The sequence below is a fragment of the Uloborus diversus genome, chromosome 8, assembly GCF_026930045.1.
Source record: "Uloborus diversus isolate 005 chromosome 8, Udiv.v.3.1, whole genome shotgun sequence".
Classification (NCBI taxonomy): Eukaryota; Metazoa; Arthropoda; class Arachnida; order Araneae; family Uloboridae; genus Uloborus; species Uloborus diversus.
In genome coordinates, this window is record NC_072738.1 from 43,937,677 (window position 1) to 43,958,817 (window position 21,141).

Consider the following 21,141-nt stretch of genomic DNA (forward strand, 5'->3'; position numbering starts at 1 on the left):
TATGTATACCTGAATTTTTTAGCCTTGCATTGAATACCGAAAAATTTATTAAAAATCTAAATTGAAAACAATATTTTTACATGACAAACAAGCATAAACCTTAACGCATTTGTTTTACAAAACAAATTCAAAACTCTAAATTTAGAGACTCAAAACAGAATTCCAGCTATTTCTCAATTTCTGTTGCAAAATTATTGTTTGTTTTACCTCTTTACATTTCAATATTATACAAATGAATGATAATAAATATGATAATAAGCGTGACAAATCAGAAATACAGCACTGTTTGTATGAAGAAGATCAAAATTTCATTTAATTACACTATTCAGCATTTAAACACAGAATTTTTGTTGGTTTGCATGTCATTGCTGAAAGTCCAAAGACCATTTTAGCAACAAATTTCCTGAAGTCATCAGCATAATAAGAAGCATAACAAACATGAATGGCATATTATGTATGGAAGTTCATTATTTTTTTTTAAACAACTTCATTAGTTTTGATAAAGCTGTCATGCAAAGAAAACTTGGAAAATGATTTCTGGACATCCTTGTAAACTAAATATTGGAGATCATTCTATTATACAATTCTTTAAGCGAACAGTACAATACTATCATGAGTTTTCTAGAACATCTGCATCAGGGCTATAGTTCAGCTAGTAGTTGAGCTTTCTTCAAGTTGCAGAATATCTGGAAGAAACTTAAAAAACATTAAGGGCAAATAAATTTAAAAGCAGAAGTAAAACTCTTCAAATGTGCTAAATCATCAATACGGCTGAACACAAATTGGCAGGAATGTTTTTTTAAACTAGTTCATAAAATTATAACTGTAAAATAAATAAACACACTTTAATTGAAATAGAGCTGTATTTCAACTACTTTGCATTAAGTGTGTTGTAAAATTTAATTTCAAACAATGTTGTGTGTTTTAAAAACACTTGAAAAAGTAAAACACATATTACAGGGAAATCTTTTACATAATTCATCAGTCTCTTTTGACTAGCATAGATTGTTTTTCATTTAATTATGTATATAAAATTATGTACATATTTGTTACTGTGCATCATCTTTGCCTTTAAGAAGAGAAATCAGTTTATGATGACTAAAATAAGTAATGAACGTTCGTGATTCTTAATTTTTTAGGAACCGTGATAAAACTTGCTTGTTTTTTCTGCACCTCACTTAGGAATATTCACAACAAAATTGTAGAGGGAGGTGGGGCACGTTGGACAAAGGGACATGTTGTACGGGTTCCAATTATTTGAATAATATTAATATTTTTATTTTATTTTTTGATCAACAAATAGCTCCTATGGTCCTACAAATCCAATAATGAAATCACATGGTACAGTTATATTGAACAAATTTTATTCCAGAAAGTGTTATTTTAGCAGTCCTGAGTACTTTTCAGAAAACTATGAATTAATTTTTTTAATGGTTTTAGTCAAGATTGCGGGGAAAAAAAATTGAACTCCTGTCTTAAACTTTTACGTGAATGCCACTACCTCATCAAAGCGCTTACTTGTGATTGTGATTGAAAAAATGTGAGTGCATACTAAAGAAATTAATTATAAACTGTTTTTGTTTGTTTTTAATATATAAATTTAAGAGAAGTAAAAATATAGAGAATGCAATATACTGATGCTTGAATTTAAATTCTTTAAAATAAAGCCACATTTTTTAGTAAATTCATTTATCTATACCTGATATTTCAGCTGGCCACATGAATCAGTTTTAAAAGCCACCACTGTTTTAGAGCATTTGAATTCCCCTTTATTTCAATGTTCTATTTCCTCTGACAAAAGTATTGATTTTCTAAAGACTTCAACAAATTAAGATAAGCTCTGATAAATTGAATATTTATTTATTTATATATTTATTTTTATGAGTGGTTGAAATGAACTCGGATGCAATTGAATTACTTTTTGAGTGGGTGAGGCAAAATAATGAACATGTAATAAATGAATATAAATAATGAAAGAAAAATTACTTTTAAAGTTGATACATTATAATAATAATATAAGAAAATAAATAACTCTGATTTAAGGAAGCAGTTACTAAACACTTTACTTTGCATTGGTTGAAAACATATCAGATGAATATCAAAATATCCAATATACAGTCGACTCCCGCTACAAAGCGATCCGACTTACGCGAAATGGCTATAATGCGATTTTTTCAACAGTAAAGAATTTTTGAGCTAGCGCGAATTCTTCGCCCGCAACATGAAAATTTTTGGAAAGGAACCGCGGTGAGTAAGTTCTTTTCGTGAACGGACCTTCATCCCTTTAGAATCACTGAGAGCAGAAGTACCCACACTGTACTAGTCTTTTATTGCTTATATAAATAACTACTTCTCATTTTCCATTTTTTTTTTCATTCTAAATGCGAAATTTAACGAAATATAACGACACCTAGGAGCGCTGCTTTATCTAAAGTTGGTGAAAATAGAAAGAAAAGAGAACGTTTCTGACAATTAAAGAAAAGGTAAAGCTTCTTGAAAAGCTGAAGCTGAACCAAAAAATGCTTCGAAGGGTAGCACAACAATTAGGTATGACGGTATGAGCGAATCTTCCATACGTACAATTAAAGGTCAAGAAAAGGAAATCCATAAAAGTTCACCGAGTAATAGTATCCAAGCAAAATGCAAAAATTATGAAACTGGAAGCTGTTTTTTATTGTAAATTAAAGAAACCAGGAAGAGGGGTAATGCCATAGATGGAAACTTTATAAAAGAACCAATGAAGCAACTGTATTTAAAAATATATTCGAAAAATTGCAGCATAAATCATCATTTTCACTTTTTTAAGTTACAAATATCATTACTGAATCAACTGTACGGTACAACTATAGGGCATTTGTTCTCCTTACTACATGCCATATATACAGTACTGGTTTATTTTATGTCTTTCTTTCCCATTGATCATTGTTTTTGTGCATCATAGCAGTATTTCATGTTGAATAAAACGGCTTTTTTTTAAATACAAATAAAAATTAAGTTCTTTATGTAAGAAACAGTAAGGTATGGTTAAGAAAAGGTTTTTAACTGTTTAAGGTTGTGTTTACACGTGTCTAAAATGATTGGTTTTGTTTATAAAAGTTTTTACACATACCTTTTTCCACAACGCGAAATTTCGACTTACGCGAGGTGTCTTGGAACGGATCCCTCGCGTAAGTCGGGACTCGACTGTATATCAAAATATCGGATATTTTCGAACCCTGATCTTTACAGATAATCTCAAAACCCCACGATGAGCCTTTATTTTAAAATGCAATTATACACTAATTAAAATTTAACTCCACATTAATTGAGATAGGATTATTTAAAAATCATTTTCCCACCAAATATCGAAATTTTTACGAACTTGATGTGGGGTGAGAGCTTCATGTACTTTATTTTTCTGCTGATCTAGAAGAGTAGAATTTTTCTAAAGTTTGATTCCAAGAAACAGGTTGTGTCATAATGACACACGATAGACGAGAAACATTTTAACTATTCATCAAATACTTTTGAACAGATTGTGTTTCTTATTCATATTTTTACATAAAATTATATACATGTGTCCATTGATAATGATCATCTTCTTCCTTCTTAAGAAGAGAAATGATCTGTTTACGACAAATGTACATATTGATCTCCGTGCTGCCTGAACGCAGTACATGCAACCATACAAAATGAGAAAGGAAGCGAGAAGAGTGTAATGTCTCACTTTTCTCCCATACCTGAAGGCAAGCAAGCCACTGCTTTCCTTCTAACCGACATTGCTTATCCCCACCACTTTTCGTCACGCAAAAAGATTGGATCATAACTTCAAAGCCCTTGCATAAAAAGTTTCACTTAAAAAATCTTTGATTCAGCATTTTATCATAAAAGTATTGATATTTCAACATGCAAAACTTTAAATGTACCTAATTTCTGACAAACAAGAGCTGTGGCTGGGAGGACTTTTACAATCTCAAAAGCCCATGATAACGGTCCTGATCTCAAAGGTAATTCAACCCTTGTTAAAACTTAATTATGTATCAATCATGGCCATTATTATTTAAAAATCATTTTCTCAATAAAAATAGAAATTTTTACTAACCTGAAGCGGGGTGATAGCATGCACTTTATTCTTCAGGTGATAAAGAAAGAGTAGCATGTAAAGGAAATAACAAGGCAACCTAAAAATTAGTAACCCTAATTAGAGCATAATAAAAAGTACCAACACACTACTTGAAACGAACTTAGAACATCGCAGTTTTCTGTTTATGATGGAACACACAGAGAGTGACATGCTTGTTGAATAAAAAAGAGTAAATTACCAAAATAACCAAAACTGCCTACAATTCATTAAATTTTTAATAAAATAGTACATTTTAAATTGGCTCGCTCAACCTAAAAAATCGATAAAAACTGCTGTGTGTCAAGCAAGTGTTCTACTTCATATCCACCTCAAACGCTTTTGCAAATTCATGTGGTGACATTAATTTCATAATTGAATTGACATTTTTCTTTACAATTTTTAACTAATAAATATTTGGCAGAAAATGATAACAAATCGTTTTTCCTTAAATCTAAATGTTTTTACAAGATACTGCGAGCAAGCATTGAAAGTTCTATAATTTATAAGCATTTTATTTCCTCTGCATCTCCTTTCAAAAAACAAAAATTTGACACTGTAAATACTTACGTTGCATAAAGAGAAGATTTAACTTGGAGTTTTATAGCTTGAAGGAATATTAAAAACGATACATAAGTCAATTTTTGTCAATGATCGGCAAAAATAAAAGCCCTAACATTAAAACATAAGTTAAAATGGGTTTTAATATCAAGTCACATTTATTTAAAAAAACAAATTCTGCAACATTCAGCATTTATAATACAAATCACATGTTAAGACATCCTCACGTACATCACAAGTGTGTGTTTTGTTTACATCCACTCGTCGCCAAGCACGAAATTGATCGCGCCAAACTGAATACAGAGATCTATCGTTAAAAAAAATTAATTTACACAATTTAAACTTTTGCCTTGTCTTAAAGTGTTGTTTTTCCATAACGTTGTGATTGGAATAATCGATTTAACAGGAAAACTAACTATAAAAGACCCAAATAAAGTGTCAGAAGGGAATTTTAGCACACCGGAACACATGTTCTTGATATAATTACACATTAGGTAAAGAAATAGGAATGGACTCACTCAAGTAAAGCTACATACGTATAATTTGAACATCATAGAACAGTAATATGAGCATTAAAATCTTGGACTCACCTTTAATTTTCCAGATTCTGGGTTTTTCCACAGCACTGTCATACGCTCCATGTTAATCCTACGGGAGAAGAAGAAACACTGCCTCAGGCGGTCTTCGACCAATAGGAAAATGATACCGCGTTGTCGCAACTCTGAAAACTACGTTTTCATATAGGGACTCTAGCTAGAACTACCGCGGTTTAACCACGTGCGTTCGGAAACACAGCTGTTCTACTGGAATTCCTAGAGAAATTCCAAATACGTCATAACCACACCGGGCTAACCACGCGGTGTAACCGGTGGATTGTTTCCGAACGCGGCCCTAGTCAGAGTGTTGCTTTCTTTTTTTCCTCCCTGGTTTTATTCATTTAACTTTCAAAAGATAGGTTTAAAAAAAAAAAAAAACCAAGAGAGAGAGTAAAAAAAAGTTGATGTAGAAACTAGTGTTACATTCGGAAACAGGCACCGGTCGCATTGGTGCCGCCGCAAGCGGTCGAAACGGTTGAGATCCTCGATCGTTACCGAACGCTTGCGGTAGAGTCCCTATAGTTTTCATATAGGGACTCTAGCTTGCGGTGGCACCGGTGCATGTTTCCAAATGTAGCCCTATTAACCATGGAATTCCGGATTTTACGGTCAGTGCCCTTTCTTCACCAAATGCGCTAATTCTCTCTCGTTATAGTATTTTTTTTATTTATTGAGTGAAGACTAAAGTTGCATTCCTCCCCCAATGGTATAAAGCTGTTGATACATTAGGGGTGTGCATCCCCTCAAAAGAAATGGGATCCCCCTCCTCCCCAAGAATATTTTGAAGGCAAAAAAAAAAAATACTGAAAAACACCCCAACCCCATTTTTTTTTCTATGGCGTAATTTGCTCCATGATCATGGCCCCACTAAATTTTTGACTTATTTGTGTTTAAACCGATGCAGCTCAAGCATCTTACCAATCAATGTCAACGTTTCAATGCAGCTCATGCATCCACCAATCAATGGCAATGTGTCAAAGTATTTTTTTGATTGGACGTCGCTCATTTTGACCGCAAAAGACGTCACAGGGAACACTTGCATCCACCAATCAATGGCAAAGTAATTGAAACAGGGGTGCCCTGTGGCGCCCCATTTGTTGCCTTGGGTTCCAGCGATTGCCACGTCTTGAAAGAATTAAGTGGGGACATGTTCAGATACAATTCTTTTTGCATGAAATTTGGAGTTCTAAATTATTTCAATTTTCATGAAACTATTAGATTATTCAGAAAAAATGGATCCCTACGAAAAATCCTGCACAGACCAGTTATGTATATTGAAACTGAACTATACCCTGTCATGTATGTTATTACTTTAAAATGTAATAATATATAATTCTATGAACAAATTGATCTTTAATCAAGCCCGCATCTACGTACCCACAGTGCCGGGGCACGTCCTTAAAGGCCTCAGCAATCCAAGAAATAGAAAAAAAAAAAAAAAAATCCAAAACCAGCACTAAGACTTTTTAATAGCCGCTTTCACAACACACTTTTGTACCTTGCAAATAACCACTCCGGATGCGAAAAAACCAGTTGAAAAATTCTTCCTTTACATATTAAAGAGGTTATCCATTGTACCAGAGAAAGAGGTTTTTACCCAGCATCCTAAGCGGCTATGCCCTGCAAGTAGACGAACTTGTTTTGCGTAATGCATTCTGAGCAAAAACTCCACCTTTACTCCAAAAGGAAGCAGGAGGGACTAAATTCACATTTCCCCGGCAAATAACCAGAAAGCGGTGAAAAACAGGTTATTTGCAGGGTTGAAACTGTCCATGTAAAAGCGCCTAATGTTGCAAATATACATTGCTGGCCTCTGCGGACAACCTTACAGATTTTGTTGCGGGGGAGGGGGGGGGGGGGGGGGGGGGTGAGGGGGGAAAAATGTATAGATCCGGGCCTGTCTTTATTTCATGTCAGATGTTACATGCTTTGTGCATTCTACATCCCGGGGGCAGATTTATAGTTTACTCAAAGGGGTGGCGACCCATCATGCAGGGAGGTCAGGGAGTCAGTTGCCTCCCCAGGGCTTTGAAAAAATAATGTTTTTAACAGGACCCTATTAAAACATTTTATGGCAGAAAAACCACGTGCATCTGCAGGGGCTCCCCTGCAGATGCTATACACTTTATAAATTACTAGTGATGTAAAACATCAAAACAAACAAATTAAAGACATATTTTAGCTCAAATTTCTATAATCTTATTTTTGGAGGCCCCTAGGCTGGGCTTCACGGGCTTATAGATAAATCAGGTCCAGGTTACATATAAGTAGCAGGTTTTGTTGCTTTCCGATTAAATTTGCAATGAGCCCCGAAGAATTCGAAATGATAGAGCTCCCTATCCTACTCCAACTTTGCTATCACAATGACCCGGTGTCAACTAGTTGGTTCGTATATGTCTATAGGAAATTTCATCTCCTATGATAAAAATATAAATACGCATTAATAGCATTCCCACTACGGTGTTTTCTGTTGTATAACTTTTAATAAACACGAAACAATGAATGCATTTTTATAAAACTTAAAATAAGCAAGCAGTATAAAAAATTTAAAATCAACTGGTGAAATATTAAGAAATTATCTAGAAGTAACTAGAATACATAGCTTTATTTTAAATGATTTTAGTTCTAAACGTATGATTTACAGCTATATCTTTTACAGAATGCTTTTACTTTATTAAATTAAAATAATAAATGAAAGTATTAGCGTACACCTCATTTAAAAATAAGCAGACTTACTATAACAGGGTAATACTGCGCTTCAAAAAAGGCCTCATTTGTTCATAAATACATATTGAGAATTATTTGCATCACTTGTTGTACTAGGACTAAGTTTGTATAAAGTGAGTTTTTCTATCTCCTCTTGCTGTAGGATCGCACTATAGGGCGATTCTCGAAAAAATGTAAAGTTTTTTATTTTTTCCAGCTAACCAAAGCCTTCAAAAAATAATGCTGTAGGGGTATAATACATGCTTCAATATAATATCAAAGCATAACAGTTAATTGCATATTTAATTAATAGTTACTTGAATAAAATAAAAAACAACATTACGCACAGGACATTTTTTAAAGAATCTTCCACTAGCTGTTTACACTGTCTCTAATAAGATGACTTCCGATGTGCGAGGGATTAAATGAACCCATTTTTTAAAACAGCTGTGAGGAAAAGAGTTGCTTTGCGTAGTACCCGTTATTCGCGTAAGGCCAATAAAACAATTTTTCTAGTGTCAACCTCAACATAAATGAGCTTTTACAAGGTCAAGGAGATTATCACAGAGTGCAACCCCATTCAGCCTGACAATATTTATAGTTTCATTATGAACATATAGGCAGCAATGCGGCGCTAAGTTGATGGCATTACTTGTCTAGTTCAGGCTATGATTTCACATTAAATGGGGCCATTAACGACACATCAGTAACTTAATTAGAAAAAGTATTTTGCAATGCTATTGAAAAGTAAAAAAAAAAAAAAACTACTACATCTGCTAAATAGTTGGGTGTCGTGTGAGAAGTTTCAAATGGGTCCACAACTAATCAGTGTTGCCAGATTGGGGGAAATTTCCCCATTTTGGGGAAATCTGGTGCTCTCTGGGGAAATGGGTTTTGAGGAGAATTCTTTGGGGAAAAATTTTTTCCTTGGGGAAAACCTGGGGAAAAAAAATTTGTAATTAAATTTGCGTCTTGACATCTGGTAGTTACGTTGTTTGTATCAAACAGCGTTGGCGTAGCTTTGCTCAACTTTATGGAATTCGCATTTCGCATTATGTGGAATATTATGCTACGGAATTTGCATTAATGTTCTGCGTGAGTAACTAATTGATACAAGAAACAGGTAAAAATAAGTGTGATGAAGAGTGTTCTTGGATAAATATATACACAAATCGTAGTTTAAATGTACATACAGAAGCAGAGTAGTAAATGCGAGTAGATAAAAAATATTTGGTTATTTCTTATCTCTCGGTCAGGCGCTTGTATTTGTCTAGTGGCCCCCGCACGGCTCTGCCCGTAGTAGAAAATTAAAAGATATTTTGGTTCCCTTGTATATTTACAAATAATGCATGATGAATTTCTCGCCAATTGGCTTGTCCACGTTACGGTTCCACATTATGATAACTTGGTAATTTAGTTGTCCATCTTATGATAATTTAGCTCGGGAAAATGTTTTTAAAATTGGAATAGAAAAAGAACAAAATCGAATTTTCGAAAAATCGCTTAAAGGTACACACCCCCATTCTACAAACTGATTCTTTGCCAAATTTCATGAAAATCAGTCGAACGGTCTAGGTGCTATGCGCGTCACAGAGATCCTGACAGAGAGAGAGAGAGATCCGGAGAGAGACTTTCAGCTTTATTATTAGTAAAGATAAAAAAAAAAGCGAAAATGGGAAGAAAAAAAAAAGTTGGGGAATTTTGTAAGAAAATTCGGCTATTTGGGGAGAAAAAAAAATTTCAAGGGACAAAAATATCAGAGGAAGTCGATTCATTTTATGAAAATATTAGTGAAAAAATAATTTTTGAATTTGGGAACTTTGATAGAAAACATCACTTTTTGGGGAAAAGTTGGAAGGAAATTGGGGAAATCTGGATTTGGCCATCTGGCAACACTGCAACTAATGCGCTAGTACAGACAGGATGGTGGAGCAGTCTTAATACATATACTTATATTTTGTTAGTCTGGAAGTTGTTAGAACAAGACAGCACTACTCTAGCATTCTTCAGATAGGTATTTTTCATGTTTTGAAATAATTTGTCTTCATTTTTTGTAACATTAAATCATATCCCATTCTCTTAGGCAGAACAGGAAATATGATGCAATATATTTAAAGTACAGGAATTATATTTTTTCCACATGTTTTGATTTTACTGCATTCTATAGTAAATAGCATTTTTGTTCTTCAAAATTGAGAAAATTAGACACAAATAGAAAATCAGGTGCTAGTTGCAGAGGGTCTTTGCGAACATTCGTCAAAATATAATTCTGTTATTGTCACCAGTATAATATACATTTTTAGATTATATTCAAGAACAGTTTCTAGAATAGATCAAGTCCGGGGCAAATATGCCCCTCTAAATGATATAGGTATTTGAAACTTATATCATACTTAATTTCCTATTTTTCAACATTTTCTTACTTTCAGTGTCAGAATATTTTACCAGTGAAACATATAACGTACATACAATATACCAGGCAGTCCAGTTATCACATCCAGAGACAGCAGTTTATGTTCTTATTAGAACTCATCCGTCTGAATTCCTGAATAACTGAGCTGGAGGCAGTTGCCATAAAGCTGAGAGTGCCAATAAACTGGTAGATAAAGTAAATTTATCTCACCAGCAAGTGTCCGCAGCAGGGCGCAGTTTGACTTGTGAATTGAAGGCAAAGCTTTGGTATTTAACAGTAAGTTACCGCCCCTAAGCCAGGGCTAAGGCCAGTGACAGATACAATGAGAGGGTCATGGGGATCCTGACCCCTCCCAAACCATTGGCAATACTATCCTTCCGCATTGTGTTCTAACATATACATATATTTTTGCAAAATATATACGTTTTCATGATCTTTGTAATTTAATAATTATTTTTAAAAGCAAATAATTTGAAATACTATTCATTGTAAATTGAATTAATTAGTAACCTTCATGTCATATTAGGTGCCCTACTCTTGGCCAATTTGTTGCTATAATTTTGCCCTCAAAACCATAGCCTGACTCATGGGGGGGGGGGGGGCAGAACGTACTGCTAAATATAACATGTTGCAAACTACTTTTGTGAAAGTACTTTGAAGATGCTCTTTCTGTTCAAAGCTTATTAAAAATTATGTTTTTGTCGCAACCTTGATAAATTTATATCATCTGAAAGTAGTTTAAGCAAGGCATCAGTACAGAGTCACCAAGTTTGGATCTATTAGTTTTGATCCGGGATGCATTACATTCTAAATCATAGCAAAATCTTACCACACTGTTGTAATATAATCCTGGAAGAAAAAGGTGGAAATACACTTACATATTCAAATATAAAAATTATTGAAGTTTAAAAAAAGAGGGACAGGGGTGAGCTTGGGTTAAAAGTAAAATGTAACTAATGCCATTCGTCCTCAATTACATTACCGCATAAAACTAATTTATAGCAAATTTATAGAATTTACTTGATTAAAATAGTAGCTACTGCTAGTAATTTCTTCAATTCCATGGTATTGGTTTCAGAAAATGATGGTCACAGAGGGGCTGGTCGCCCCTACCGGCCCCCTGGTTAATCCGCCACTACTACATCTAGCAAAATGGCAAAAAAATTTTTTTTGCTATTTATTTCAGAATTAATTTAGTCCAAAAGGAAAAACAATTCGTATTTCAGCTTTGCTTTTAAACATTCAAATGTTCAAAAAATTTGAAAACAGTTCATTATGCTGAATTTTAAGCCAGTTCCCCTTTCATATACGGTCCACACCATTCAGAAGGAATACTAATGGAGGGAGCCATTGCAAATGTCTCAGTGAAATAAGCTTGGGACCCAATGTTTCCCAGGTCAGGTGACTTGTTTGGCTGGGAAGTTGTCGCGTTTTGGCACGCAATCGCTCTTTTGGCATTAAATATTTTTCAGACGACGCGACGGCGCTTATTATGAAGTCGGGGCTACAAATCAGAGTAACTTTGGCTCCAACTCCTTTACCACATAATAATAAATAAATAAATAATGGATACAAATACAGGCCTATCATTCAAACTCCCTCTCCCCACTTCTTTCCGGATTTTAAAATATAATGTAACTGCATTTTTCATGTATTTTGATGTTTATTCCCTGAAATTACGGGCATGTACAAATAGTTTAAAGTGTTCTGTTATTGACTGAAAATTTATGGATTCATATGTATTGTAATCAATGTTGAAGATACTCGCCACACAAAATGCTTAAGAGTTCTTAAAATAATTACTAGTTAAGTAAAAAGTTTTTGTGGAACTAAAATGTTATTTGCACTCAAGATATACAATGTTTTATAACTTTTATAGGTAAAATAAGTGCAAAAATTTAAAAATTATAGGCAACTGTGGAATATGTACTCGTTGAATGCATATAAATGTTATTTTTTCTTTATTTAGAAGTGAAAAACATACATGCTAGGGAAAAGTTACTGGACCTCCTGGTGTGGCTTTTTCCTCACAGTGTACAATGCTAGAATACTGCACTATTACTATAAATCTAATTTTTCCCTTCTACAGTTAAAGGTTGTTATCATGCATGGCTTCAGCTAATGAAAACTTCTTCAGCGGTTACGGTCAACTCGAAATTGCTCCCCAGGTCACATGGTACTGTTGCCGTATCGGGATAGTAGGGTTGCATTCTCTCCATCTATTCCTTCTCAATGGTTCACACTATGCTTTTTTTAATTTTTATTATTTAAAGTTTGAACTTTTTCCAAAAATTCCATCAGTTTTTAAATTATTTTACATGTGTGAGTATTTAAAAAATTTCTTTTTGATCAATCAAGGAACCCTGTAAAATTTGAATGGGCCCCGACTGTTGATCCTTCTATTCTGCTTTCGAATTTATGATTTGTCTTATGTGTGTATTGATTATAAAACTATTTCAATGGTATAATTATTTAGTAGTACTTAATAACATTCTAAATTTTTATTATTATTTTTTATTATTATTAGTTTTATTTTACACTTTTTAGTTAATTTTCACTGATTTTGTAATTATTATTATAAGAGGGTAAATTTTTGCAATCTTCTCATTTCATTAAGAGAGTTTATATCGTGAGGATTATTAAGTAACTTGCGGTGGTCTAAACTACTGATTATTAGTCCCTCTAGCAACTTAACTCGGTTCAAAGCTACATATGCTTGACCTTTAGCAAAAATGCACAAACTTAGGTCAACCACAGCTATATAAACAGCCATTGCGTCATAACTCATGATGATGCAAGCTTGAAAAGGTCATGTCATCAGTCAAATCTTTCTGGTAATAAAACTAAACAAGCTCGTCAAGAAAGTATACACGTCGCGAAACTCAGTCTCCTGAATCACGACAAAAACAAATGCAACATGTTAGAGATCAAAATCGACCTAATTATACTAGTCTTTCATCCACGGCAAAGAATAAAGTATAGCACTGTGAAAAAAATGGCTGACTATCTCAAAAGTTGAAAATCTGAAATAACCGAATTCACAATATGTGAATTTTGATTACTGTTGTGTGTTTAGTGACACTTGCAAGGTTAAGACGAATCAATTGACGTAAGAGTAATCAAAATTGTCTAAGGCGTATAGTCTATACAACGCAACATAGGAACAAACATACATACGTACATAAACTCATAAAACACATTACCTTCCTTGGCTCGCAGTCGGGCAAAACGTTGATCGAACATTTTAATAGAAAAGTAGAATTAAAGATTTTCAAAAAAAGAAAAAAAAACAAAAACTGGAATGATGAGAAATATTTAATGAAACTCATGGTAGAAAATCAAACTGCTCATTTATTTTTTTGATGAGATCAAAAATGAAAAGAGGACCAATGGGAACAGACTCTTTAACGTATGTTTCTAATCTGAAATATTGCAAAGAAAAAAAGCGTGTCCGAATTACAAGAGATAATCTTAATAGCAATAAAATGTAGCTGTGTAAAGAAAGAGGAGCAAATTATTTAAGCAAAGATGCATTTTCTTTTACTTAAAAACCTTGAATTACTGAGCTATTCCCACAAAATTTTCACATGTACCATAGTGTGGTTAATACATGTAAAAAAAAGTTTCTCCTAATGACTTTTACGGGCCCCCTCGATCGATTAATGTCCCTATATATATTTCACCCCTGATTTAAAAACTCTCGGGCCCCCTTCAGGCTCGGGTCAACAGGTCCCCCCCCTGCATAGATATGTAAGCTAAGGCGCTCTGTCAGTTTTTTTTTCTTTTAAATCAAACTGAAAATGCTAAAAGTTCTTTTTTCTGTAGTAGATGTAATGCCAAGGTGAATTGGACAAGCAACTTTTTTTTAAGTTGCAAGTGAAGGTTCTTTGCTTCAATTATTTTTCAATAATTTCATCAAATTTTTCAATACAAAATAGTATAAACTATACATAATACATGTATGTATCAATTTTACACATTTTATTCCATATTTAGATTTACCTATCCACCAGGTACGTGAAATACACCGCCAGCTCAGTCATTTCCAGCCGAGGACTGCAGTTTAGTGCTTATTAGCACTCATCAGCCCGGCATAGGAAAGTGACTGAGCTGGAGATGGAAAACCTCTAAAGGCAGCCAAGAGTGCGAAACTCTCTTCGCAATGTACCCACCAGGTATTTTCCCATTTCACACAAACAACCAAAGAAAAAGAAAGCACCACGACATCTTTAAAATAAGCTGGGGGTTGAATTTTTTCATCTTAAATGTACCTTACTTACGAAGAGGTTTTTCTTTTTTAAAAATTGGGCAGTTCTCAAAAGGTGGGAACAAAAAAGTTAACTTTGAGCAATTTCAAAAATTTTCGAATTTGACATCAATTTTGCTTTTATTCTATAGTATGCATACCTAGAACACAATATATGAACATGAAAAGACAGCAGGTATTTGTAAAAATTGCTAATTAGCAAATTAAATCAGCAGTATGTAGGTAACAGATTTTGGACATCATCATAACGTAAGTTTTACCATTTTTGACAATTGTTAATCTGATTTTTAACTTTTCCAATGAAAATTTTATTTACTACTTTTTAAATTTTGCAATTTAATAATAAAGAGGATATTAATGAAATACTTGAATGGCTATACATGCTGCTCCTTACATATAATAAAGTTTTGGAATGATTTTGAAGAAATTGATGCAAGGTTAAAAAAAGCTTCAAATTAAAAATAATACAATTGTAAAAAGTGACATCAGTTTTAATAATGAATATTTTTCTAATGTCATAAGAATTAAAATGATGTCTAAAAAAAATATTGAAGAAAGAAATTCGTATTTCTATTTGGAGATCGTTAAATTATGTTTCCAAAAGAAAGAAGAGAAAAAGAATTCTAAAATAATAAAAGCGGAAAAAAAAAAAAATGCTAGGGCAGGTGATAAAGTCACCAAAACTGGTACAGCTGACGATAAACTACATTATTTGTCAAATTGGAATTCCCCTCTGGTAACCTTTAGCTTATCGTATACTGTGTTGTTGCCAACGGAGGTTTGCTTGGCGATTTTAGCGTAAAATGGCTTTCGGTTTGATCATAACCAGCCATGTTTCTACTGTAATTTATGTATTGTTCAATGTGTAACATATTAATTATGCAAAATACCAATGGATTAAAGAAGATAACATTATAATAGCGTTTTTTATTGAGGTTAGAAGACAGTAGATCATCAAAAATTATGAATAAATGGACAGAATTATCGGCGTCAAGATCGTAACGCCATTTGGACATCTCACATGTACGTTTAAAAAAAATTTTTTCTTCTAAGATACTGCATAAAAGCTTATGAAAACACTTTTAAACAATTAAAAAATGATTCTGAGGATCGATAAATACCTTTAAAGTGAAAACATCATATACTTAGTTCTCAAAAAATAGCATTGTAAAGATCGTAAATTTTGGACATGCATCAAATTTCAAACTTACTATTTTCTAAAATTGCTTACAAAGTGAATAATCTGTCTTTACTTTTGTTATTTGTGTAAAATATTAACAAAAAATTATTCAGTGTAAGATTCATACCTTTAAATTTTTTTTGAAACGTATGGAAATAATTAAAAAAAATTTTTTCTTTAATGATACATTTGCTCAGTTAACGTTTTGGTATGTCCAAAATTGCGCCTTTTAGCAAAGAAAATATTTTTTTAAGGGCATTTAAAGAGCATTTTTTCCATAATTTATGCCAATTCTTGTCTCTATACAGTATTATAATTTAACTCAAAAATTTTTGAGTCAATTAAAATGAAAGTTATTTGATGTTGAAGCTTCAAAGTTGAGGTCTGTGTTTGCTCCCACCTTTTGAGAACTGCCCAATTATGGATTTATTTCTCCATAGAAGTATTCAAATAATACCATTTGTTTTACTATGTACTTTTCAAGAAAAACAGCAATTAATTTACTGGATTTTTTTTTCAAAGTATAAATGGTAAGTACTAATAATTAAAATATACAGATAACGCTTTAGAAATTTGAATTGTGGAAACTTGGTAAGACTTCTACTTAACTAGACACGTTTTTGCGTTCCTTTGGGGGTATTGAGTCATTAAAGTTATGGGTTCTTCAGTAACAAAAAAGAAAAAAAAAAAAAAAAAAAAAGATGCAGTCAAAAAAAAAAAAAAAAAAAACATACAATAGAATTTTAAGTAACAGTTCATGGGAAACAAATCATTTAATTTTTGGTCGTAAAATTATTTTGCTGAAGCAAATAAGAACTATATTCAAATAAGAACTATTTTGTCAAACTTTACAAATATTTTAAGTTTCATTATTGCAGTCCAATTTTTATGCTCTAAAATTGAGAGAAAAGGAAAAGATAACATGGAAGATCTTGCAATGTCCCGCATTGCATAACAAAGAGTTAAGTTTAATAAACTCAAACCTCTTGGTGAGGGTGATATTCATTACACCTAAGAGCGTGTGATCATCTACAGGGGCAGTTCTCAAAAGGTGGGAACAAACACAGACCTCAACTTTGAAGCTTCAACACCAAATAACTTTCATTTTAATTAACTCAAAAATTTTTGAGTTAAACTATAATACTGTATAGAGACAAGAATTGACATAAATTATGGAAAAAATGCTCTTCAAATGCCCTTAAAAAAATATTTTCTTTGCTAAAAGGCACAATTTTGGACATACCAAAACGTTAACTGAGCAAATGTACCATTAAAAAAAAAATTTTTTTTATTATTTCTATACGTTTCAAAAAAAAATTAAAGGTATGAATCTTACACTGAATAACTTTTTGTTAATATTTTACACAGATAACAAAAATAAAGATAGATTATTTACTTTGTAAACGATTTAAAAAAAACGTAACTTTGAAATTTGATGTATGTCCAAAAGTTGCGATCTTTAAAATGCTATTATTTGAGAACTAAGTATATGATGTTTTTGTTTTAAAGGTATTTATCGATCCTCAGAATCAATTTTTAATTGTTTAAAAGTGTTTTCATAAGCTTTTATGCAGTATCTTAGAAGAAAAATGATTTTTCTTAAACATACATGTGAGATGTCCAAATGGCGTTACGATCTTGATGCCGATAATTCTGTCCGTTTATTCATAATTTTTGATGATCCACTGTCTTCTAACCTCAATAAAAAAGGTTATTATAATGTTATCTTTTTTAATCCATTGGTATTTTGCATAATTAATACGTTACACATTGAACAATGCATAAATTACAGTAGTAACATGGCTTTCTATGATCGAACGAAAGCCATTTTGCGCTAACATCGCCAAGCAAACTTCCGCTGGCGACATTGGCGACAACACAGTATACGATACGCTAAAGGTTACCAGAGGGGAATTCCAGTCTGACAAACGTAGTTTATCGTCAGCTGTACCACTTTTGGCGACTTTATCACCTGCGCTAGCAATTTTTTTTTTTTCCGCTTTTATTATTTTAGAATTCTTTTTCTCTTCTTTCTTTTGGAAACATAATTTAACGATCTCCAAATAGAAATACGAATTTCTTTCTTCAATAATTTTTTTAGACATCATTTTAATTCTTATGACATTAGAAAAAATATTCATTATTAAAACTGATGTCACTTTTTACAATTGTATTATTTTTAATTTGAAGCTTTTTTTTAACTTTGCATCAATTTCTTCAAAATCATTCCAAAACTTTATTAAATGTAAGGAGCAGCATGTATAGCCATTCAAGTATTTCATTAATATCCTCTTTATTATTAAATTGCAAAATTTAAAAAGTAATAAATAAAATTTTCATTGGAAAAGTTAAAAATCAGATTAACAATTGTCAAAAATGATGAAACTTACGTTATGATGATGTCCAAAATCCGTTACCTACAGGAAAGCAATGTCCAAAATCTGTTACCTACAGATTGCTGATTTAATTTGCTAATTAACAATTTTTACAAATACCTGCTGTCTTTTCATGTTCATATATTGTGTTCTAGGTATGCATACTATAGAATAAAATCAAAATTGATGTCAAATTCGAAAATTTTTGAAATTGCTCAAAGTTAACTTTTTTGTTCCCACCTTTTGAGAACTGCCCACAGGCATATAAAGAAATTTGTTTCAGGAGGGGCTCAAGCCAAATATTAATGAGAACATTGCAAAATTTCCAAATAAAAGTTTGAAAATATTTAAATCCTTATTCACAATGAAGTTTTATTTAGAGACGTACCAAGTACTAGGTAACTACTCGGTACTTGGCCAATTTGCTGAGTATTCAGTACTTGGCCAAATTTTGATCTGATAATCAGCCAATACCGAGTAATTGTAAAAAATTGAATATTGTTCAAGACGAATTTTACAAGTACAGTGAAGCACCGTTTATACGATTTTCTTTTATACGTTTTTATCAATTATACGTTTTTTTAAAATTGGTCCCTGCAGAGTCTAATACACATTAATCTATATCTATTATACGTTTTTTCATTTGTAAGTTTTTTTCATACAATCTCTTCAAAAATGTATAAACGGTGTAATAACAAAAGTACAAGCATATAATATACTGCAATCATTTACAATTGCCATATTCATAAAATAAGACTGAATTCTATGTATAAGTTAAATAAAAACACTTATAAAATCTAATCGGGGTAAAAGTTAACTATAGTCTTGGGTGTAATTTTTGATTACTTTTTCTAGATCACATACTAGTGTAGGACAACTTACCTTTGGTCAGGAACAGTCTAAGTGATTTTTAAGATGCATATTCATAGACTCATAACAAAAAACCCTGTCAATCGTATTCCAATGTATTCCTAATCACTTGAAAACTTGGATTGCAAATTTTTAAAATCATGGCTTTGCAGATTTAAATTTTTAGCATAATGATAATAATATCAAGAAATAAAAATTAAGTCATTTTTTGAAGAGTAAGAAAAAGGTTGTGACTTTGGGCAGTGAAATTCTTAAGGAGAAAATTAAAAAAAAAAAAAAAGCTATCAAAATAACCAAAATAGATTATTGTATTTTAAATTATGACGTAAAAAACTAATCTCTCGATATTTTCTGATCATACCTTTTATTTATTTGATCATACCTTTTACCTATTATATTACTTATTTTATTATAAATTAATCATGTATGTGTCGGTGGTTCCTCGTAAAACATAATTGGTATTCGGCCACTCGGCCGAAGTACTCCATACTCGTTCAAAGTGCTACTCAGTACGTCTCTAGTTTTATTTATTTGGGGAGGAGGAGCTCGAGCCTTTTCAGCACCCCTGGGAATGTCTGAAGAGACTTTGTTATGTGGTACCCTTGCATTTAGACGCCTTTTATTGAAAAGTTTTGTATTAGGTATTAAACAAGATCTTCAATTTAAATTTAAAAAATCAAATTGAAGTTATCTTATCCTTATTTAATTATCATTTTATTTTCAAATTATTTTTTTAAAACGTTGTAACAAAATAAAATTTTCATTCATCTTTTACAACCGAAGTTTTTTCAGAAACATAAATACCATCTAAGAATTTTCTTATGTCTTTTTTCTTTACCAATGTTGACTGATGAATTAGGGCTGCAGACCGAGACACGGATTCAATATCATTTCCTTCGATGATCAGCTCATCTTTCTGTGCTGTTGAATTTTGGCAAACCACACCAGGTTGCATTTCCACACGTCGGGACGATTTTTTCACCCAAGAAATTTCGGATTTCAACCAAGCTTCCATCTTTAGACGTTGTTATGTTGATGGGGAAATGGGCATACACAGATCGCATTTTGTACAGATATCCTTTCGTAACTCCTTTTATCATATTTTCGATATGGGAACAGACTGTACGGACAGTGGCTAATTCTTTACGTATTCCAAACCACTTTTGGACTCTCAATTTATCTTTTCCGATGAGCTCCATATCCACTTGCACGTGGCGAAAAGGTCTTCGAAGAATCCCGCGAGGGCCGCGTACAGTAACAACTCTAGATTTCACCTTTAGTTTAACATCTTTGGGAATTTTTACAATTTGTGATGCTAATATGGTCTTCATTTCGAAAATAACACAATTTATCAGAAATGATTTTCAAAATTATGGCGAGCACTTCTTTGCTGTCACCTGTCGTCGTCGAAATTTACACTATATTCCTGTTAATGTGCAAAGAAGATGTAAAAGAGATCTAGGTTTTACGCCCCTTCTCTCCGGTAAATCATTACCGATGTTTCCAGTTCTGAGGGTGAGTTCGCTTGAGGGTATGTTCGCATAGATCAACCGGTTACTTTTCAGTAGTCGGTAGCTGTATTAGAATGTTTTCCGGTTAGACCCCGGAAATGAGGCATTATTGCTTGTATTTAGAAGTTTTTTCCTTACAAAATACACAGATTTCATACCCTTTGCCCTCCTCCCCACTCCTCTGGAAAAGTTTGAAATGGCAACTCTGTCCTCGGTTAACCGTGGTAGATCGGTTCACTCTCTGCGAACATCCCAACAATATGCAAAATAAGAAATACCAACGTTTAAATACACAAAATTGTCAATAATTGTATTTTGAAGTTATCTACAACTTTTTGTTTTTAACTGATGCTATTTACTTTATTTTACTTTTCAGCTACAGAGATATCCACATATTTTTAAGGATATTTTGCATTAAAAAACGGAAAGCCCGGTGTGAATTCTACCGATGGATAGGTAATGAACATGGAGTCGTTATGAAATACGTTTTCTGCTATTTATTAACGATTAAAAAAGTTAGCACAGCAATGTGTTGTTATTAAAAATGGCTATTCCACAAATTC

At 32.6% G+C, this 21,141-nt stretch overlaps 1 protein-coding gene and 1 long non-coding RNA gene across 2 annotated transcripts; both read right to left on the reverse strand.

Moving 5' to 3' along the window:
- Positions 1-268: 268 nt before the first annotated feature.
- LOC129227388 (uncharacterized) lies at positions 269-5,310 on the reverse strand. Its single transcript, XR_008580834.1, has 3 exons — positions 5,251-5,310; positions 4,082-4,160; positions 269-696 (listed from the first exon to the last, which is right to left on the reverse strand). It is a non-coding gene; the product is annotated as an uncharacterized LOC129227388 (long non-coding RNA).
- A 14,465-nt stretch (positions 5,311-19,775) lies between these two features.
- On the reverse strand, positions 19,776-20,429 carry LOC129227538 (60S ribosomal protein L9-like). The gene is given in 2 exon segments (XM_054862112.1): positions 19,776-20,034; positions 20,036-20,429. Coding segments are annotated over 2 exon segments (570 nt in total). The 5' UTR covers positions 20,399-20,429; the 3' UTR covers positions 19,776-19,827.
- Between the last annotated feature and the right edge of the window lie 712 nt (positions 20,430-21,141).